Below are 23,610 nucleotides of genomic sequence, written 5' to 3'. Positions count from 1 at the left end.
TTCACAAAGACAACATTTTTCATTCTATCAGGCTGTTAAAACTCCAAAAGTTTGAGGATTATTCTATTGGCAAGATCTCAAATAATAGCTGTTCTCATACATTATTTTTGGTGGATATTGTAGTAGTGCATTCCCCATGGAGAGATATTTCTGAATATTTACCCAAATCACAAATGGGTAATTTCTAATTTACACAAAAATCCTACTTCTGGGATTTATCTTGCAAATATAATGATACAATTGTACAAAAATGATGTCTATACAAACTTGTTAGTTGGCACATTGGTTGTAGGGGCAAAAGACTAGAATTAGGTGGAATATCCATTTATAAAAGAATGTGTTTAGCGAAGTGTGGTACATCCACATAATAGAATACTATGCACATGTACAAGAAAATGAGGGGGCAGTTCTAGATGTGCTGGTATGGAAAGGTTTCCTTTCTGTGAAATGATATGCTGAAATCCTCAAGACATATTGCCTAAATAATAAAGCAAAATGTAAACCGTGGTAAGGAGGATAGAATCTTTGTATAAAAAGGGGAAAAACAAGAATATATACTTCTGTTTTTGTTACACAAAAAACAAAGACACAAGTAGGTAATAAGTTATCCCTATGGAAATGAAGGACAAGAATAAAGCTGGAAAATTTTGCTGAACACCTCTATATATTGTTTTTATTTAATGTCATATGAATGGATTAACTATTCAAAACTTAGCTATATATTATATATGTCAGTCATATTGAAATATGTCTGATTTTAATAATATCACCCAAAGAGTCTTCTTTAGGGAAACCAAAACAAAACTCAAAACTGGTCCTTACAAATTACTCTGTTTCTTTCTTTTTTTTCTCCCTGTTCCCATTAGGGCTTTTAAGCCTGATGTATTTCTTCCTTTGACGTGGAGAAGAAGATAAATAACTGTTCTGATGAGTGGCTTGAGGATTTGGGGTGTTCTATCAACAATATGGAAACCACTGTTCCCCCATTAACTCTGGATATGGATATCTGTCTCTGAGACACCAGTTTTTCTTAATGCAGTGAGTGTTTTACTCTATAGATCACTGTTCTCAACCTGCTAGCAACACCCAAGTAGATCAGCAGCTGTCATGTTTCAGCCCAAGAGTGGCCAAAAGTAAAGGCAATGTCTCTCACCTTGAGATGAATAGCACTGGGGTTCCAGATATTTGCTCTTGTATACCAGAGCTAATTTTCCTCAGTTATAAATAGTGGTTTATATATTGTTTGATTTGGTAATGCTTCCATGCAAAATATAAGAATTCCCAAATGCAACTATGTCAATGAAATGAAATAAAGTCAGTCTGTAACTTGTGTAGATATCTGAAACCCCATCAATGCCCCGATCTGTTGAATGGATTTCTAGGTCTAGAGAAGAGAGGTGGGTGAGGTTCTAAGGTCAGGTGGCACAAACATGGGGCAGGTGAGGTGGGGAGTCAGAGGTAGGAGGAAGCTTCTACTTGCTTATCTTTCCAACCTGATTTTTCTTTTAACTCTCTTCTTCTAAAGGCCTTAGCACTGGCTGTCTCCTCTGCCTAGAAGCTGCTGCCCTGCATCTTTGAATGTTTATCTTCTCTGTATCATTTAGATCTAAGCTCCAATTTTATCTCTTGAAATATACTTCTATTGTTTCCCCACACCCCCTATTATTCTATCACCTCCTCTTGTTTATCTTCTTGATAACACTAATCACTGTCTGAAATGGTATCATTCTTTTGTTACTCGCATATCATTTATCATTCCTCTTCTCTCTACCACCTGATAGATTCAAGAGCAGGGTTCTGGTCTGTCTTGCCATCCCACGTTTTCCTGGTGCCTAGAGCAGTGGCTGACCCATGATAAGACCTCAATAAATATTTGTTATATGAATAAATGGAAATTAGGGTCCACATCTGATGGGGTTTTGTACACAAAACCTCGCATATGAAAAACATTTAACAAATACTCATTCAGCGAATGAGTAAATTCAAGCGAACTCTCCATTAGACACAGACATTGCCTTTTAAAACACTCAATCTGGCAAAAAAAAAAAAGATTCTGGCTTGACATTATTTGTTTGGTGATCATTGTAGTATCATACTTAAGATAATTACTGAGATTTCTGAAATTCTGAATTTAAAAAAATAGCCTTCTTTTATACTTTTAGTATTTGTTAAGGAGGCCCAATATGCATTTAAAAAGGCTTATTTAACTTAAAAGTTTATGTGGCTATCAGCAGACTTATTTATTATACATGTAATTTCTTTCTTGATAATCAATGATACTTGTCTTAAACTGAACCAATTTTTCCTCTGATAACTGATTTAAAAATCAATTGCACAAAATTCTTTGTCATGAGCAATGCAATATTTCTTTAGATATTTTATTCCAATTTCAAATGTCATTTTTATAAGTATAAAAATAGATTTTTAAGTTGTATAAGCAACTAGAGTTTATTGAGGTGTTGGTTTAGTCAATCCTAAATACAAGGCTATTGTATTTACAATCCTAATTACAATATTAATGGTCCTACAGACATAATTAGTTATATTTAAAAATACAAATACTATCTGTGCTTTTTATGAGACTTAAATCCCTTTTTAAAAAGACCATTTCCTTCTTGAACATATGTCCTTTTTTTATGTGGTGAAATTATAGATAATAAACCAGGTTTTAGAAAGGGGAATGAATATCTATTGCATGTCTAGACATGTTCTAGTCATGGTGCTGGGTATTATTCATATGTTAGGGCCCACCAATTAGTCTCTGGAGTTTTCTGCCAACCAGTTAGCCTTTAGGGAACAACCCTTGTGAGCTATTTTGTGTGATGTAGTCTACACTGTGAGATGGTCCCTTGGGTCCCTTGGGTCTGTGAGAATCAGAAACTCTAAGGATGGGTTCAGCAATCTTTTTCAGTTTTAAAACTTTCCTGTGGATTCTGAAGCATGCTAAAGTTTGAGGCTCGCTGATCTATACTATCCCCAAGTTCTCTTTTAGATCTAAAATTTAGTGATCCAGAAGACCTAAGAGGACAAAAAGTTCACCAAGAATTAGAAGGGTGCCTGGCTGGCTCAGTCAGTAGAGCATGCAGCTCTTGACCTCAGGGTTGTGAGTTCAAGCTCCATGTTGGGCGTGGAGCCTACTTAAAATTTAAAAAAATTGACAAGAATTAGAAAATCTAGGGAAAATCTTAACAGAAAAGGTGAGGTTTGATCTACTGATATGCTGTCATACTTATCATAAGGGATGGATAAGACTTTAAGAAGTAAAAGAGTAGGGGACTAGCCAAGATTATAGGCTAACGGACTGGTGGAAGTGGGAATGGAGAGAGGGGAATTTTATCATTTAACTGTGATCAGGGAGATCAAGCAAGTGGAGCAAGAAAGGAGGGCAGCACTGATCAGTAACGTTGGATGAGTATAGTAGGGCAATGCATGGTAGATCTTACATACTGAATATAAGGTTTATACTTAGAGTTGATTATTTTTTCTGTCTCTGTTATCCATGGAGTTAACAGAGTTATTATATGCAGTTAACTTTCTTATGGAAGACATTGTGCTAAGACGCTCGATTTTTTTTTGTAAACTTAAAGAAATGTAGGTATAATAGGAACAAAACACAAGACAATAAAGATCTAGAACTTTGTACCAAAGTACAACAATAACATGCCCTGACCTGAGAGAATATTTCAGAATGTTCTCAGCCTTTATTATCAAGTTGTCGTTCCTTTTAGAGCCTTAGGTCAGGCCCCCTTTTCTCTAGCTCTTTCAGAACTGAGTCCCGCCCCCTTCAAAGTCTTAAAATTCACTTTAGTGTTGCCCTGTACTCTTGTTTTTCCAAGAATATCTTAATTAAAACTTCATTCAGCTAAGGGAACAAGTTATTCATAATTTCCTTCAAATCCTTAATGAGTCTACAGATTAAGGCGTTAGGGATTACTCCTCTCAATTAATGACATTCCAGCTGAGCTGGCATTAGCTTAATCTTTTAAGGTTTTTTTTCACAATGTTAATACTCTACATTAAACATCTTTAAATTATTGAACTCTACTCTGATACTATTGAAGGAGGACAGATCATCTTTATGACTATATATTTCAGAATTCCTTAGGAGTGAAAGGTATTCTCCAGACTCCAGCTCTTGGGCCCAACAACGGCTGCCCTGACCTGGCTGAGCCATCTCATTTTTCCTTTTCTCCCATGTGGCTCCGAAGAAACACCACTAATTTTCACCCTGTCCTGGGGGCATGACCAGCTGGTCCCTCTACCTACTATGCCTGCTTGGAATTCTGGCATAGTAAGTTGAATAAATAGTTGTTGAACTGGAGTGAGTCTTATCTCTCCAACCTTTGCCAATTTTCATTACTCATACTTATAAAAAATTGGCTCAAATTTCTTACAGAGAGCATCCAATGAGTACCTAGCTCTGTCATTACTCTCTTTCTTCATATTCCTGAAGCATTGATTTATCCACCTCTAAATTGCATTTCAGGATGCATTGTCCAATAACCGGTATCAGGACTAATCAAATACATAGAGAAAAAATTAAGTTAGATCCTTTCCTCCCATCTTTTCAAGCAAATTCTGATAGATAAAAATGCTAGTTAAAAAATCTTAGTCTAGAAGGAAACACTAGTGAATTTGCTATAATATTTGGGGGAGAAAAAAAGACCTTCTAAGTCCTACCAAAGGCAGCTTAACAGACCTGATCATAAAAACTTTTTAAACTGCTTTAAATAAGAATAGCAAAAATAAACACTATTCATTATAGATGAAAATTGTGAAAAAATGCTCAATATGATAAAAGGCATATTTCCTCAAGTAATAAAAATCTCTTACAGATTGGTAATAAAACAAGATTTAAAAAACAACTGGATAAAAACAAATGGATAAAGTACATTAACAAGCAATACACAGAAAAGAGAATACAATGGTTCATAAACTTATAGAAAAATGTTCTGTCTCACTACTAATCAAAGTAATGAAAGCAGATTAAAACAAAAAGAAGCCTTGTGGTGGGGGCATCATGGGGGGTTACACAGACCAAGATTTATTTTTAACAACAACCAGGTTGATTTTGGTTCAGAAGCAGACCTTCTCATATGTTGCTGGTGAATACTAAAACACCTTTGCATAGAGCATCTTCGAGCATTTTACCTCTAGACATTCATTCTAAGGAAGTGAATCCTATGGCCAAAGATTTAGCTAGAGACATTCATGTCACCATTGTACATACTACTGAAAAAAATGAGAACGTTGAACAGTTGGGAATTGTTTAATACATTGTCATATAATTAAACAATAGAACACTATGCAGTCATTACAAATGATGCTGAGGTAAAAGATTTAAAGAACTAGGCTACTGGGGCACCTGGGTGGCTCAGTCGGTTAAGTGTCCAACTCTTGATTTCAGCTCAGGTCATGATCTCAGGGTCCTGAGATCGAGCCCCACATCAGGCTCTGCGCTGAGCATGGAGCCTGCTTAAGATTCTCCCTCCCTCTGCCCCTACCCCCAATCCCTGGTTGTGCTCTCTTTCTCTCTAAAATAAATAAATAAATAAATAAATAAATAAATAAATAAATAATAAATAAATAAATAAATAAATAAATAAATTTACAAAATTAAAAAAAAAAAAGAACTAGAATACTGTTCACTGAAAATTGTAAAGTGAAAAGAGCAGATGCCTGGATTTAAAATGTTTTTTCCTGAGTAGAGTTGTGTGCAATTTGTACTTTCTTATTTTTATCTACCAGTATTACCAAAAATTTTTTTACACTGAACATGTATAATGAACTCCCGAGAGTGACATTTGGGAGTGGAAGTTTAGTTTAGAGAATGTTACAGTACAGATTTCAACAGCTAAAGGCACTTGGAACATCCACTGTTCTTCCATTTCAAGGAATCTAAAAGACAAACCTTTAAGTGGATCTGTCTTGGCAATGAGGAAACTCTTTTTGCTATATAATAAAACTTCTCTAAAACTCTCAAACAATTAATAATCCTTGGGATTCTAAGTGATACAAGTAGCTAAGAATTTGTCTCTTAAGCCATAAAATTCTCTAGATCATGTGAATATCTTAGATGAAATCTCTCTACCATTTTATACATTTTTCACAGAGTCTTCAGTAAAGGTTATTGAATGTGAGAGTGACTATTCCAGACAGCTCAGGATCATGGGTGTGGACATCATACATGTCTCTATGGAAAGCTGATGCCCTTAGGGTACATGAACCTCAATGCTAAATGGCCTCAATTATGTGTTTCTAGTTTCCTTAGTAAAATTTGTTACTTGTGTTTCTTCCCTGGCTGACAGCTGTTATTTCCTGATCTAGTCTATATGCTAATATGGATTAGTCCCTCAACCAAATTCTTGTTAGACACTTTTAATATATGGCGAGGTTGGAAATCCCAAGACTAAATCAATATGAATCACGTGTAAAATGAGAATAAATGGGCTCTAAGAGAAAGTTTGAGAGATTCTCTTAAAAATGAAGCATTTATGGGATGCCTGGGTGGTTCAGTCAGTTAAATGACCGACTCTTGATTTCAACTCAGGTCAGGATCTCAGAGTCGTGAGGCTGAGCCCCACATCTGGCTCTGCGCTGGGCGTGGAGCCTGCTTAAGATTCTCTCTCCCTGGGGTGCCTGGGTGGCGCAGTCATTAAGCATCTGCCTTCAGCTCAGGGCGTGATCCCAGCGTTCTGGGATCGAGCCCCACATCAGGCTCCTCTGCTGGGAGCCTGCTTCTCCCTCTCCTACTCCCCCTGCTTGTATTCCCTCTCTCGCTGGCTGTCTCTCTCTCTGTCAAATAAATAAATAAAATCTTTAAAAAAAAAAGATTCTCTCTCCCTCTCCTTCTGTGCTGACCCAGCCCTCATGCGTGTGTGTGCTCTTTCTCACTCTTAAAAAAATATCAAGTGTATATGTTTAATGCAGCAATTCCATTAACACTCACTTGATATTGCGTATTTTATATTCTATGAGATACAATTGCTATATAATTAAATTCCACAAAGACAATGCGCTACTGCATTTTTTAGCCTCAATATTTTTCACGAATGATTTTACTTTTACTTATTTTTATTTTTTTAAGATTTCATTTATTTATTTGACAGTGAGAGAGAGAGCACAAGTAGGGGGAGCAGACAGAGAGAGAAACAGGCTCCCCACTGAGCAGGGAGCCCAAAGCGGGGCTTGATCCCAGAACCACAGGATCATGGCCCGAGCTAAAGGCAGACTCTTAACAATTGAGCCACCCAGGCACCCCTGAATAATTTTATTTTTAAAGTTCATGTATAGTTCAGATCTTTGACAAAAAAAGTAAAAGCAGATAGTGCACCAATTATTGTTGTACCATGAAAGAATGATTGACTCATGAACACCTGGACACAGAAGGGAAGTCATTTTTTTCTTTCTGTAAATCAAACTATTCTGGCAAACCTAATCTACAATGTGGAAAGTCAGCATGTAGCTACCTTTGGGAGTCAGTTACTGGGAGGAGAAAGGAGAGACCTCAGGGTAAGTGGTAGTGTTTTTTTTTTTTTTAATCTGCGTTTGGTTACTTAAATGCTTTCATCTTCTGAAAATTCACTTGGCTGAAAGCTTACCATTTGGGTGGTTCTCTGAGTGTGTATTGCACATCAGTATAAAGTCTATTACACAAAAATTAGGTCTTTTAAATATAAAAATAAGAAACTGCACTTTGAAATGTTGTCTTTGGGCTAAAAGGGGTTAACAATCCTTACTGGTTTCCTAGCAACAAATGCTTTCCTTTGGTGAAAATGGAGACTGCACTTTATCACCTGTCTATTCTCACAAAGTCACCTTCTCTCGTAGTGGGACACAACAAAATGGGGTCTTTCGTGGGCCTCCAAGGCAGCTATGATCTTACACAGAGTTGATGTTTCACTGATTATTCCTATCAATCTTTTTCATGTTTTGATTTTGAGGTGACAATTTGTCGCTCTGCTGCTCTGCTTATTACACAGGGCAGTTGGGAGGATAAAGAAGACATTGGGTGAAAGTACGTTAAATGCCAGACTAACAATAGGTACCATCACCACCACCATCATTGTCACCACCCCACCCCCGTCATCGTCAAGTTTGCTTCTTTCTAACCTAGACTAGAAAATACAAGCTTCTGCAAGGTGTTCGTCTCACCCTGTGGTTATTGTCCTTATTTCTTGTACCACGAACACTAGAATGTCCCTTGAACAGGTCAGCTAGAACACCTGAATCAGTGTATGTGGCAGGCTTGTCCCTTTATCATCCATCAAGGCAGACATCGCAAATTAATGCCAGCATTCTCTTCTGCCTGAGCATGGAGCTTGCCTCAGAATTCTTCTTAGCACTACGACCTAATTACACTTGACCCCTAAACAACATGGGGGTTAGAGGCGCCAACCCCACTGCACAGCTGAAAATCTGCATAAAACTTTCAACTTCCCCCAAATTTAACTACTAATAGCCTACTGTTGACCAGAAGTTCTACTGATAACATAGACAGTTGATTAACACATATTTTGTATGTTATATGTATTATACACTGTATTCTTACAACAAATGAAGCTGGAGAGAAGAAAATCGTTATTAAGAAACTCACAAGGAAGAAAAAATACATTTATAGTACTGTACTGTATTTATTGAAAAAAATCCACATATGGACTCACACACTTGAAAACTTGTGTTGTTCAAGGGTCAACTCTATTTAGATTTGTTATGTAGGGAAAGCCTATTTCCCATCCTTAACGTAGGCATTAAGGTTATCCCATGGAGGTAAAATTATAGATTTGTAGCATTAAGTGATAAAAAGGATTGTAAGGAATTATCTAGTCCAGCGTTGTCAAGAGTGGTCCCTGGTCCGACACATCCGGATTACCTGGGAACTTGTTGGAAATGTTTTCCCATTCACCCACCTCTGCAAACCAACTGAACCAGATACTCCAAGGTTGGGACTCTGTAATCAGAGTTTTAAGAAGCCCTCCAGTGATTTTCCTGTTTGATAAAGTTTGTGAACTACCACTTTAGTCCAATCCTGTTGGTTTTTGCTGATAAAGAACCTTATGTGTACAGATGTTTAGCCATTTTCCCAAGGTTATCCATGGAGTTAGTTGCCAAACAGAAACAAACTCAATTTCCTAATTCTTAGTTGCTACGTTGGACAGTAAAGCAAGTAAAGAACTGCAATAAAACTTCTCTCTAATTTTCCACCTTAAATTTCTAAGCAACAATTTTTGTCATTTCTCATCATCTTTTGGGGCCACCCCTCCAACATTCTTGGTCTATGCACTTCAGGTGTAGTGTTTTGAATGGATTAGCCAGAGTACCTCCCATCCACTTACTCCTGCCAAGGGTACAGACAAAAGAGGTCACTTGTGTCTGGAACTATTGAAGTCTTCATTGTCACTCAGTGGAGAAAGCCTTTCTGAAAATGAAGTCAGTATAGAGAAAGTGTAACTGAGAGATGCAGAGAGAAAAAAAGACTGAGCTCTGGTGGCATTATTTCAACTTCACCTCCGTGACTAGCAGAGCCTGGAAGATAGACTAGCTCTGAAGCTTTCCGTTATGTAAATGTCTTTCCCCTCCATTTTTGTTTTGTTTGAGCCAGATTTGAGGTGCTTTTCCATCCCATAAAACCAAAGAGCTCTAATTGATTTTTTGGAAATGTGTATAATTTTAATACCTATGGCTTAATCACCAGAAAATGGGGATTACAGGGCAAGCGTTTCCACACAGGTTCTTTCAATGGGGGGGGGGGGGGCTTCAAGGCTGCTGAATACTGGTTAACTCTGTGGCACAAGGTCCCCTTGGACAATGACAGGACCAGAAATTCATAGTAGTCCATATTCCTGCAAATACATAATATATTCAGAACAGAGTCCCTGGATAGCCATGTCACACTTCATTTCATAATAATGAAAGGCAGAGATCTCTACATTGGTGAATTGAGAAATATTAACCTGGAACTAAACAATTCACAAAGGTCAATCCTTTGTCAAGACTGATCTTACACGGCTGTGTGAAGGCCTTGAATATATTCCGCTGCTGAAAGTCTCCAGTGGAAAAGTACGATGGAATACTTCTTCCATTACCATCTTTCTGCTCCCTTTCCTCCAGTTACCTCTATTTACCACCCACTATGGCTTACTGGACATATTTCTTGATAGAGTTGTCTCAACTCTATCCTCCCTCCCCAAACCAGAGCTCTCTAGATGCCAGTCCCACCACCACACTGAAGTGGTTTCCCTCCTTGAAGCCCCACTCCCTCAGCTTCTGTCAGGAGATGAGCTCGTGATTCTTCTCACAACTCTGCATCTCAACCTTCCCTTTCTCCTTGTGGGCTCCTCTTCATCTAACTTGTTCATTACATTGCTCATCACCTGGGTTCTTTTCTCCATCATTGTTCATCACTCTGTAGTTTTTCTTTGAATGATTTTTTCCCTTCCTACGATTTCAAATACCACCAACCCTCTAGACCCTATCCAGAGCTCTCCCCTCAGCTCAGACTTAATACAAACAATTCAAATATGTCATGGGATCCTAGACGCAACATGCCCGACATTCAAATAATGGGCATTATCACCCCACACCTGCCATTCCTGTCTGCCTGGTCTCATTGGTCGGTACCACCAACCACCCTTCACCCTAGCTGCACACCTAAGTTTTTACCTTGACTCCACCACTTTCCATTCCCAAGCATCCAACCTCCAAGCACTGCCTTATTTCACTTCCTAGGTAGTTATCGAATCCCTTCTATCACCTGTATTTAGAGTCTTATTATTTCTTATTTGAATTATTGCTCTTGCCTTTTAGTTATTCTCCCGCCTTTGAGTCTTCCCTGCTCATACTCATCAAATTGATCCTATGTGAATATAAGTTTGTGTTGCCATTCTGCTTCTACATATTCAGTGGCCCCCAGTGTCCTCAGGGCACACAGCTTTCTTGCCTGGTCCTTGTGTACTCCAGGAATACAAAATTCATTCTGCTTCTCTCTCTTATTGAGTATGCCTTGCTTCTATGTCTTTGCCTATATTATCCCCTCTACCTGAAATTCTGCCACCCTGTCTTCTCCTGGCTATTCTGCATGCACCTGCTAAGAATCAACTGATGTGTGCCTCACTCAGAATGCCATCTCTTTCTTTCTTTTTTTTAAATTAATTTATTTATTTTGAGAGAGAGAGAGTGAGAGGGGGTAAGGACAGAGGGAGAGGGAGAGAGAATCTCAAGCAGACTCCGTGCTGTGCATGGAGTCCCATGCAGGGCTTGATCTCACAACCCCAAGCTCACGACCTGAGCTGAAACCAAGAGTCAGATGCTTAAACGACTGAGCCTCCCAGGTGTCCCCAGGATGCCATTTCTAACACCTCCTGCCTGGGTTGGGATTTTATTAACCTGTAGCATATCCCCATTTCTTCACATGCTCATTGTTTTCATCATTGTTCATGGGTCTGCCTCTTTCGAATCATGACCTCTCAAGAGCAGGGACTGCATCTGTTTATTTTCATGACTGACTCAAAGACTTAGTAACTGTTTCTTAAATGGATGAATTGGGGCACTGGCTAGATCTATAATGCATGAGAGTGCAGAAAAACTATTTATCAAAAATATGCCAGGGATACACCTATTTAATTGGAAATGTTTTAAATAGGTCGTCCTGTTTGCCATCAGGATCACCAGAGTGTCATTAGCCCTAATTATCTTCCTGAGTTTAATTGATACTTAACAAGTTAGCATTACAGGAGATTTTTTATTCCTCTAATATTTCCATAATAACATATTGCACTATGGCAAATTCAGAATTACAGCTTTGTGGCTGAGAAGGTAAAAAGTAGTTTGTCTGGAGGGAAAGTGTTCTTCAAACATACCTGGAGTGTTCAGGAAACATGAATTAAGAAACTTCTTGTCAAAGTACAAATATCCTTTTCCCTCAATCTGTTTCATCTAATATTCTTTGATACATGAAAACTGAAAGGATCAATAAAAGACACCATAATTGTTATTGCTAAAGAGTCCTGCAGAATGAAAGAGGTGATTTTGACCCCATTAATCACCCAGCTGCAGAAGCGAGGGCAGTGGACTGGTTGGTGATAATTAAAAGGATCACACCACATGAATAGAAAGAAACAGCACCTCAAGTACCACAGCCTAGGCAGGTGGCAACAATCTGGACCTAAGTCATTAACTAAGGTGACCAAGGAGAGGGAGCCCCCTGTTCGGGGCCAGGGAGCGGGTGGTAAGATCTAATTTTCAAGGATCCACACAGACAGAGCTGGGACAATGGAGCACAATCTCATTTAAATCCATACATTAGAGCCACAGGAGCCCATGGATGAGGACTGGTCTCTTCATTCCTGCCATAACACTCCATCATTCAGTGAGCACGGACTGTGGCACTTGGTCCCAGGCACCTTTCACATACTATTCCATCTCCACCATAAGCCTGGGAGGTAGTGTTGCTATGACACCATATTTTACAGTTGATGAAACCAAAATCTAGAGAGATCAATGACTTGCCTGGGGTCTTTAAGTGGCAGAGCCAGGATGGAAGCCCAAATAGTTGGAGTGGGTGCTCACCCACATCAAAGTGCTGCTGTATCAACTGGGAATGTTCTTGAAAGGTAAATTCCTGGGTTCTGCTCGAGATCTATGGACTCAGAAACTCTGGGAATGAGGTGCAGTGATGTGAGTGGTACCATGCCCTCCAGGGGAATCTGATGCACTGAGGCTGAGATCCCTTGATACTGTAACACTATCTGTTGCAGTAATGTTTCTCCAACTCTAACGTGCATGCAGATCACCTGGAGGACTCCTAGAAATGCAGATTCTGATTCAGTAGACTGGTCTGAGATTCTGCATTTCTAACCAGCTCCTGGTGATGCTGATATTGCTGGTGTGGGGACTACATTTTGCATAATAAAGCCGCAGCCTATATGTAGGCTTCAGGAAGCCTGGTGGGCTTGGTTCTCTGCTGTAAATCCTGTTTAGTTAGAGAGTATCTGACCCACATTCTGTGTTGAATGAATACACCAAGAGTCAGTACGTCTGCATGTCTGGGTCACTGCCTCTTGATTTGGTTTGAATCTGCTACTGGCTTGAAATGCATTTGCCCAACCTGCCTTTCCAAATTTCTAATCACGCTATACATTCATTTACCCTTGGGAACTCTCATGTGGCCCAGACTTTTTACTGTTCTAGTCTTTCGAGTGAATAGGGAACTTTGGATACTCCAAAGGAAAGTGAACATACCATATGTTTTAGAAAGGCGGTGAGACAGTAGGATGTGGGAAGGGGGTAGAGGGAATGGACAAAGGCAGGAAGCAGTGTAACAAATAGGGACGCTCAGGAGAGAGAAGATTTGCAGTTGGCTGAGCCTCTGAGCCTTGCTCCAAGTCCCCTCCCACTTTCAGGCTAAAAGATGGAAAAGCAGTGGACCTCCTTTTGCACTCAACTGGCTCAAAGCTGTTGGGAGTTTGAGGAGGGAGGTGGAGAAAAGGAGATAACTCTATCAAAAACATTTGAACATTTTGAACGTTCAAAACCGTTCCCAGGTGCTGCCGCTGCTGCTGGTACAACCACGCTTTGATGTAGGTGAGAGCAGAGTCCTCTATTAGTGCTTCGATCCTGGTTCTGCCACTTAAAGACCTCAGGCGAGGCATTGATCTCTCTAGATTTTAGGTTTGTCATCTGTAAAATGTGGTGTCAAAACCATACTACCTCATAGGTTTATGGTAGAAATTAAATGGAACGTGAAAAGTGCCTGGGGCATCGTCAGTATAAATCAAATATTTATAATATTTATGATATAAATATTCTAAAACCATCTGTAACGACAAGACAGTCACCCCATAAGCTTTGAATGAAGAGTTAATGAATAGAAAAAGTGTCCGATTGGCCAGGGCAAAATGACTTAAGCCCAGAAATAAGGAAAAAAAAAGAAGAAAGAATGCTGCCAGGCTCTCCTCCAGGGAGTGAAAAGTAAGCCTCTTTAAACCCTTAACAAATGCCTGGGTCCTTGAGGGAATCAAATATTTTGTAAATAGCCTGCAGGGCCCAAGGCTCTAGTTCTTCCTAAGTGAAACACTGCAGCTCAGTAAGCCCTTTAAGGATCGGGGTTGGCTGAACATTGATCAATGCCGCGTGTTGATTGTAATGGTGGGGCTGGAGTGATTTATAAGAAATGATTCCAAAAATTGATTTTGGAGACATTACAAAGCTCCAGAACAGGACTTCAGCGTGTGGCTCATTCTGCCAGACTTCCTCAGCAGAATTGAGAATAATGCTGAGCTGTATTAAAATGGTGGCATAAATATTACTTTAAGTTTGATTAAAATTTAAACAAGTTGTAATGAACAGATACAACGGTTCTTTTAGACATTATTGACCGCATTTAAGAGATCAAACAGCCGAGTGAGAGAAAATGACTTCCAGGCATTCACAAAATTAGTATTTTAACTGAAGTTCTTTGAACTAATATTCATAGAATATTTATGTAACTGGGACAACTTAACATTCTAAACAATGACATTTCCTCAAAGCATTGCTGTAACAGGAGGAATGTATAATACATACACTATTAGAATTTCATGACTGGCTGATACAGGGTAACTTTTGATATAAAAATCTGATGATCCTTTAAAGAGCAGTCTTCTATGTGATTATTATTAAAACTCATTAATTCAGCCCATGAAGCACATAACCAATGTTCTACGCACATACCATTTTTTTTGATAATTGTTGTTAGAGGCAATATAATTACCTTTTTTTCATTGAGTTGTTTTTTTTTTTAGAGCAGTTTTAAGTTCATAGAAAAATTGAAGGAAAGAGATTTCCCACCTATCCCCTGCTCTCACACATGTGTAGCTTGCCCCATTATCAGCCTTCGCCCTTTCTCCCCGAATGGTGCATTTGTTACAACTGATGAACCCACATCGACACATAATAATCACCCAAAGCCTGTAGTTTACGTTACAGTTCACTCTTGGTGTTGTGTGTTCTATAAATTTGGACAAGTATTCATCATTGCAGCATCACACAGGCTTTGTGCCCGGCCCGTTCAGCCCTCCCCACCCCCACCCACAACTCCTGGTCACCACTGCTCTTTTTACTGTCTCTATAGCTTTGCCTTTTCCAGAATGTCATATAGTTGAAATCACACAGTATGTAGCCTTTTCAGATTGACTTTGTTCACCTTGTGATAAGCATTTAAGGTTCCTCCATGTCTTTTCATGGTTTGATAGCTCAATTCTTTTCAGCACTGAACAATATTCCATTGTCTTGAATCACAGTTTATCCATTCACCTACTGAAGGCTATCTTGGTTGTTTCCAAGTTTGGGCAATCATGAATAAAGTTGCTATAAACATTCAGGTGCATATACATTTTCTATTCCTTTGGGTAAATACCAAGGAGCAGGATTACTGAATCATATGGTAAGAATATATTTAATTTTATAAGAAACCATCAGACTGTCTTCCAAAACTGCACTCTCACCAGCAATGAGAGTTTTTGTTGCCCCACAAACTTGCCAGGATTTGGTGCTACTGGTGTTCCAGATTTTAGCCATTCTAATTAGGTGTATGGTGGTATCTCGTTGTTTTAATGTGCACTTGTCTGATGAATTTGGTGGAGAGCATCTTTTCATATGTATATTTGCCATCTATATGTTTATTGCCATTCCTTGGTGAGTGTTCAGGTCTTTGGCCATTTTGTAATTGGATTGTTCGTTTTCTTACTGTTGAGTTTGAGGATTTCTTTGTATATTTTAGATAACAGCCCTTTACCAGATGTATCTTTGCAAATATTTTCTCCCAGTCTGTGACTTTTCTTCTTTTCTCTTGACATGGTCTTTTGCAGAGCAGGAGTTCTTTAATTTTAATGAAGTCTAGCTTATCGGTTATTTCTTTCATGGATTGTACCTTTGGTGGTGTGTCTAAAAAATCATTGCCATAACCAGGGTCACATAGGTTTTTTTTTCCTATGTTATAGGATTTCTATAGTTTTGGATCTTATACTTAAGTCTGTGATCCATTTGGAGGTAATTTTTGTGAAAAGTCTAAGGTCTATATCTAGATTCAGTCTTTGCACATGGATGTCCAGTCCTAGCACAATTTGTCGAAGACTCTTTGCTCTATTGTATTGCCTTTCCTCCTTTGTCAAGGGTCAGCTGAATATATATAACTCACTTTCAAGACATAGAAATACAACTAGTAGACCCAAATAGAGGGCTGACACTGATTTGCCAGCCCAGTGCCCATCACCTCAATATTACCAGGTATTATTTCTACTTTCAGTATAACTGGGGACTGTATAAAACCAAGAAAAGAAACAGTTAAATGCCCAGATGCAAGCTAAAGGAAGCTTCTTGACATTACATTACAGGATAGTCCAAATATCTTTTGCTTATTATGGGAGATATTCTGATATACTGCCACGCCTCATTCAGGACTGAGGACTTATTCTCCAGTTGCTGGGGGTGTTGCCAGCAGAAAGTTTGCAGATAACAGTGCCCTCTGGGGCTTCAGGCTGAAGAGACCCATTTTGCCCAAACTCACAACCATTTCCCAGGGCAGCCGGTGCCCAAGGACTGGACAATATGGGAGTGCCAAAGTCTCCAATCAGGAAAAAATCTGAAGGGTCATCTTAGCCTCACAACACCTGAGGCTTTCTTTGGAAATGATTGAACCCCAGCTTAACTTCTCCTGCTGGCAAACATTCTTCCCCAACTTCCCTTCCACAAGAGTTGACCCCAAGAGTACTCCCTAATAAATCTCCAGCCTGCTAATCTCTGTCAGAAGCCACTTCTCAGGACTCAACCTGCACAATTAGTATCGAAGGTTGCACTGAGCAACTGTCTTCACAGAGAACTACGAACAGAGGTAATAGGGCTAAAACTCATGGTTTTGGAACTAGGTTGTGATACAAAGTGTGGGATTGACCAAAAATGGTTTTAAATTCTCACTGCCCGTGCAGTGAGCTCCCACTCTCTTCTCCCTGTGGGAGGTGTTGTATTACCTATATCTGGGGATCATATCCCAGGGCCCCAAATTATCTAGGGTTTGAGCAGCAGGTAATTTGAGACAGCTATAAATAGCTAAAACCCCAAACCAGATGGCCTAGCACAAAAGTGGTTTGATTATTCCCCCTGACAAAGCTGCTGTCTCACATCTATCCTACAAAAGGCAGAAGAGCAGAGAGAGTAAGTTCTCTTCACTGGAACATAGGACCTCACCCCCCTGCGATCTCCCACATATCTAGCAGACGCTCGAACTCTTCAAGCCTCTCAGAGGGCACACAGAAGGAAGAGCAGGGGCTTCTCTTCTCTCACTGACACTGGCCTTGCTTTGCTTCCCCTTTCTCCACAAGAGTCTACGCCTTCACCCCATCAACTGTGTTGTAGAATTTATCTTGAATCTTCATGGCTGACAAATGGAGCCCTGTATTGGATCTTCCTTGTACAAACAAGTGTAAGCATGAAGGCGTGAATTCTGCTTAGTGCCAGTTATGACTTTTTGGAAATGTCAAAGGGGTTTAATGGCTACACTGTGGGTAAAAACAATCCCTGCAATGAAGACAGATCACTGGGAGAGCCAGTAGAGGGGGAGACCTGAATGTCTCCAAAGCCGGAGAGAGGAGAGCCTAGTGTGAGAAGTTGTCGTTGGAAGGCTAGAGCTGACTGTCCCCTGTGAAGCAAAAGTAGCACCTGTCTGCAGTGACCCTGAGGGATTCTTCACAGTTGCCAAGACAACAGCTAGATGGTCCAAGGAGCCCATATCCTAGATAGAGGAACTATACCCAAGCTCAGATTCTCCTGGGACCATTGGCTACCTTCTCCTAGCAGGAGAGAATGCACCTTCCTCAGGGTTCCGAGGTCTTCACTGGCAGAATTCCCAGAAAAGACTGTATTCCAACCCAGATAGCCTGACTCCAGATTGGCCTGATACTTTGCCACAGTCAAGGGAGCTTATATAAGGGGAGAGTAGTGAAGAGGTTCAGGCCATTGCTTAGTGAGATGGTGGGAGGAAGTACCTTCTCTCCACTATGACCCCGACCTCATGCATCTCCCCTTCTCCCAGTAGAAGTTATTCCTTAACCAGAACTGGACATTGTGTGAATCATCCCAGGCCCTGGTACAAGTAAAGCCCCAGATGGGAGCCACCTTGCCCACAAGAGGTCATCTAGTATTTCTCACAAAAATATCTTACGAGCTTATGTATAGCTTTACCTTTTAAAACACGTTCACGTGCATTAACTCAGTAAGACCGACATCAGCCTGGTGAAGTTAGCAAGGGACATATTATATAATCCACACATTTTCAGAAAGAAAAATTGGAGCACAGGGTTGGATAAAGGACATTTTCCTTCCTGATTTATGAAAAAAAAATCTTATAAATACACAGAGCTTGAATCACAGCTACTTACACATGTAATGAATTATCTTTTTAAAAAAGGATAAAAGTAAATGAAGCTTATACTACCACAGAGGATCCTGGAATTATGGTCAGCGTAATTATAGGGCATGAAATAAACCTTGCAGCTTGCTCTAAAACTTTGGATAAAAGCCATAAAGAGAGAGAGGTCAGACGTTCAGAGACTCGGATGAGAGGAGTTTGGAGAAAAGGAGCTGAAATTGACAGAAAGTGATTGATAGTGAAGAACAGACTGGTCTATGATTGGTATGACTGAGGCAAGGCAGGACACTCCACAAGGTCTAGAAATGCAAAAGCAACTTCAAAAATGTGCCCCCAATACACTGCATGATGTAGCCTCCCAGGATAATGTGGCATTCGTGGAAGAATGTGTACTTGTTCCTCCTCTTCTGAAATGCCTGCTTTACTTCTCCTACCCTTGAAATGGGAAACCATCTCAATAAAATAAGATCCATTCAATAAACACATTCATCAGAGGCCCACATGCTGCTGATATTTGTTGGAGGCCAAATATGAATAAGCCATAGTTTATTCTGAGAAACAGACCCATCAATAACACATCACACTAGAGTATGATGAGTAATGGAAATGGGTCTCCTACTTTTGCCCTTTGAAGAGAATGAGTAACAGCTGCTGATCTGAGAATTAGCAAATATTTTGCTTTCTACACATAATGGCCACTTATGGGGCGGTGTCCCCACTGAGTCAATCTTCCTACAAAATTAAGAAGGGACATGAGTAGTAGTCTTCCTGAACTGTGCCTTTATCTTGTAGTACAATTATAATAATGTTGTCACCAAGAAGCTATGCAAGATTGTCCCTCTGAGTTTGTTACTTTTCATAGAATCACTGGTTTTTAAACGTAGAAGGGACCCCAGAGGCTAACTACCCCAACCTCCACACTACACAAAATCCCCCTCCCCAAAGTCCTGACAACTGGTCATACGAACAAGAAGTAGAGATTTGTCTGCTTCCTTTGTTGGAGCTGAAGTGATTTACTTTAGTACAAACACTTCAAGCACAGTGCATTCTGGGGAGTGAGGATCCATAGGATGCCTTTCCTCAGTGCAAAACTGCTTCTAGAAACCCTGAAAAGCCCCCTTGCCACCCCTATATAAGACATGCTCTTAGAGCAGATGTTTTCTAGTTTTCATTTTTGTGAGCTCTCAGATGGATTAGGCTAAACATCTCTGAGCTTTATTCATAATTGCTACAGTAGGTAATTTGTGCCTGTGGTAACAGTAATTTGGTGCTGTTAATGAAAATGAAGACTAATTAAAAAAAGTTCTGACTCAGGCTGAAGTGAAAATATGGAGGATTCACAGATGAACTGTATCTAAGTTTTCCTTCCTATTCCCAAGGACAAATATTACTTTGGTTGAAATAAGAAAAAAGGACATCGTCATACAGGCTCGCCCTCTATGTTTGTTGAACATACCTGCAGCCCTTCAATAGCCAGTTTGAGGATTGAAGGGGTCAGTTTGGAGGCTTGTTTGAAGGAAAAATTACTCCAGTCTATAATTAAAATGAAGCCATTTATCTGAAGCTCCGGATCTTCGATAAGGACTTCCAGGGACAGCAGGATGGCACGGAGGATGTCTGTGAAGGAGTTCCTGTAGCCAAAGCAGAAAGGAGAGGCAGTGTGTGAATATTAGCAGGTGATCTGTATGTAGAGGGATGGCTGCCTCACGCCACTGCTCCATGAGCCTGACCTGCAGGGTAACACGGGCGTCCTCTACCCAAAGTGACCGAAAATACATTTGCTAAACTTCACAGGAATTATGCTTCAAGACTCACAGGATGGATACCTCCCTTTGATCCGACTGCATCAGCACCCACCCTGAACTTTATGAAGTATCTCTCTTTAGTGTTTCCATTGGCTTCCATCCTCTGCTTCTGGCACAAACTGATTGGATTTCACTGAAATGCATCCCTTACTCTGCTCTCTTCCTCACAGAGCTCTGTTCACTTGTAGGGCAGCAACAGGGCCATAATCACAGTTGTGTCCTCAGCGCCTAGCTCCTCAGTGAATCATTGCTGAACAAATGAGGTGAGACCTCAATCAGAGGCACTTATTTTGATTAAACCCCCTGTTCCTTTCATATGTTTAAAATCTTGCTAAAAGTACAAAAACATCCATGCAATTGATGCTATTTTTTAGCTTCAGTTCTTGGATAGAGAAAAATAAAACAGGAAGAATAGCTTATTTTCATTGAAGGTTTGCAGAGTGTGATTCAGGAGGGAAATCGCTTTGAGTGCATCAGTAACTATGACAACAGGCAGACCTGAATATAAACGAGAGTGACAGTTCTCCGGTGTTGTATGTGTTTCTCCATATCAGATATTTCCATTCATCAGATGATTTTTGTGTGAAATAATTTTCAGACATGAAGAAATGATGGCATTTTCATTCTGCTAATTCTCCCAACAGATTATCTGAGCTATAAATCTAAAATCTTAGAGGATCTCTAAATTCAGTGCCTTTTTTGGTAAGTAGGAAAATATAAGCTTGCATGGCAAGTAATGGCAAAATTCATTACTTCCTTTGGGTTTACTGTTAAAATCAGAAGGCATCTCCTCTGTGAAATTAGTGTGAAATGATCAGGTTCTTGGTCATTTCAGCCTAGTTCAAATTCTAACCAACTCTAATGATTCCAGATTAGAAATCTGGAACATTTGAACAGTAAATCAGTAAGAATTTACTGAATGTCTATTATAAGCTCAGCATTGTGTTTTATATTTAAGGTTATAAAATAATATGTTCTATTTCTATTTTCAAAGAGCCCTTGATTTAGTTGGGGTAGGCTAGGAAATTAGCAACATTGAGTTGAAAGAGATCAATAAAATCTGAGTAGTCAGGGAGGAGTTTATGGAGTGATGAAAGCTTGGGATAAATCTTGAAGGATGGATAGGATTTTGATGGATAATTGGGAGAAGGGGGAGCAAGACATTTCAGGAAAGACGAGTGACAACAATTGAAAAAATAAAGATATACAGCCCATTCTGCTTCTGTGCGGTTCTGTTTAGTAAAATTTTTTTCTTTCTATCAAGCTAAAATTTTCCTCTTCCAAATCTACTTACTGGGTGTAGTTTTGCTACAAAAGAAAAACCTCAGGTCTTCCCATGTCACATAGCTTCAACTATGTAAACATGGTGATCATGATTCACTGGATAATCTTAGATTAAAAAAATATTAGGGGCGCCTGGGTGGTTCAGTCGTTAAGCGTCTGCCTTCGGCTCAGGTCATGATCCCAGGGTCCTGGGACTGAGCCCTAATCAGGCTCTTCTGCTGGGAGCCTGCTTCTCCCTCTCCCACTCCCCCTGCTGGTGTTTCATCTCTCGCTATGTCTCTCTCTGTCCAATAAATAAATAAAATCTTTACAAAGATATATATTAGTAACATTAACTATTTCTCATAGGAAACGGTTTTTAATACTCTTCTCATCATTACTGTTTTCTTTCAGATGTGTTCTTTTTTAACGTTAAGAGATATCAAATTCCGATTAATGTAGGATAGGTTTTCATTAGAACTTTGTTTTTGTTTTTGCATCCGCATCAAACATAATATAAAGACCAAAGTCATTTTCAGACACACAGCTTTATATTGGGAGCAAACATTAAATGGAGCAGGGGACTACAGATAACGAAAATATGGAAATGCCTAACAGTAAACTGGAAATGGCCATTAGTGAATTAGAAAGTCTGACCATGGATAAGCTTCCTTAGGAAGAGCACACACATGGAGAAAGTCAGGACTAAAAGGCTAAGACTTAGGAAGAGCTTATTTATAGTATTGAGTCAAAGGAAGAAGAATTAAAGAAATAAAAGATAAGAGGATCAAGACAGTATTAGGTTAAAACAAGAGAGAAGGTGCTTCAAGAAATAAGAGTATGATAGGTTACAAATGTCACTACTTGTTCTTTTGCCTTTGGGCATTGCCATGGTAAAACATGCTTCAGTTAGAGTGCTGGACCAAAGGGAAGATTGAGGAACACAAATCAGTGACTCCCCAGCCAACTAGCAGATCTTCATGAGAAGCAGAGCCACCCAGCTGAAGTCAGGCTAGATAAACTCAAGCTGTCTCACAGATGTGTGAGCGATAATAAATGATTACTTTTTTAAGCCACTGAGTTTGGAGATGATTTGTTACACAACAATAGCTGTCCGATATCAGAGGGTAAGCTAACCAAGTCAAGTGCAACAGCATAAAGTAGAGATAGCACCTCTTCTCATCACTTATCCACTTGTATTCACTCCCAAGAAAAGATATGGAACTCTGTCTGGAAATGTGGAAAACATTTTATGCATTTTCAACACCAGAACTTTACTGCAGGATAAGCATTTGTCAGTGAATGAAGTATTCTATTTATGGGATGATCTCAAGAGAAAAGTGAAATGATTCTGGACTTTATTACAGTTTCCAAATGTTCAAATGCTTCACTTTTCCAGAGGAACTGGATAAGCAGGAAAAAGCTGAATGGAATGTGTTTCGAATTATCAAGTTTAACCCCTGTTCAGGAAAGCAATCTCATCTCGTACTGTAGCTATGATCATTATCTTGAATTCCTTACTTCTTGGCTTCCTCATATGGATTTCCTAATCTTTTTCTTCATTCCTCATTACAACACTTTTGACTCATGAAATCCACCCAGGTTTTTATAATTTAAAAATACCTCTCAGACCAAATATTTTATGCATATACTCTTCCCTCAAGGAGGTTGGAGCATAAATCCCACTCCTTAAGTGTGGGTTGAGCATAATGGCTTCCTTCCAAAGAGCACAGTATGGAAAGGGGCAAAAAAGTAAGTTTACCCTGGAGAAACTTGACAAACGCTACCTCAGGTAGGTGATTTGGGCCAACATCAACAGAGATAACTTCTGTTGATAGTACTGTCCCTTGATACGGCAATGAAAATGGCACTTTACCTCTGAGATCTTCCTCCCAAAAGAGCATAACCCCAGATTAATCAAGAGGAAAACATTAGACCAATTCCAATCGAGGAACATCCTATAAAAGGCCTGACCAACATGCCTCAACATTGTCAAGTTCATTAAAAAGCAAGGAAAGTCTGAGAAACTGTAACATCCAAGAGGAAGCCTAAGAAGACATGAAGATTAAATGCAATGTGGTATCTTGTGGGATCCTGGGACAGAAGAAAGATATCAGGTAGAAACTAAGGAAATCTGAATAG

General features: G+C 39.6%; 1 protein-coding gene across 1 annotated transcript in view; it reads right to left on the bottom strand.

Moving 5' to 3' along the window:
- CLVS1 (clavesin 1) overlaps window positions 1–23,610 on the bottom strand; it is a 165,522-nt gene that overhangs the window by 75,266 nt on the left and 66,646 nt on the right. Inside the window, exon 2 of the mRNA XM_026516426.2 lies at window positions 19,857–20,031. Within this exon, the coding sequence (XP_026372211.1) occupies window positions 19,857–20,031 (175 nt within the window). The remainder of the gene's footprint in view (window positions 1–19,856; window positions 20,032–23,610) is intronic.

The sequence above is a fragment of the Ursus arctos genome, unplaced genomic scaffold, assembly GCF_023065955.2.
Source record: "Ursus arctos isolate Adak ecotype North America unplaced genomic scaffold, UrsArc2.0 scaffold_6, whole genome shotgun sequence".
Lineage (NCBI taxonomy): Eukaryota > Metazoa > Chordata > Mammalia > Carnivora > Ursidae > Ursus > Ursus arctos.
The sequence above is the reverse complement of the archived record's forward strand: the minus strand, read 5'-3'. Positions and strand labels throughout refer to the sequence as shown.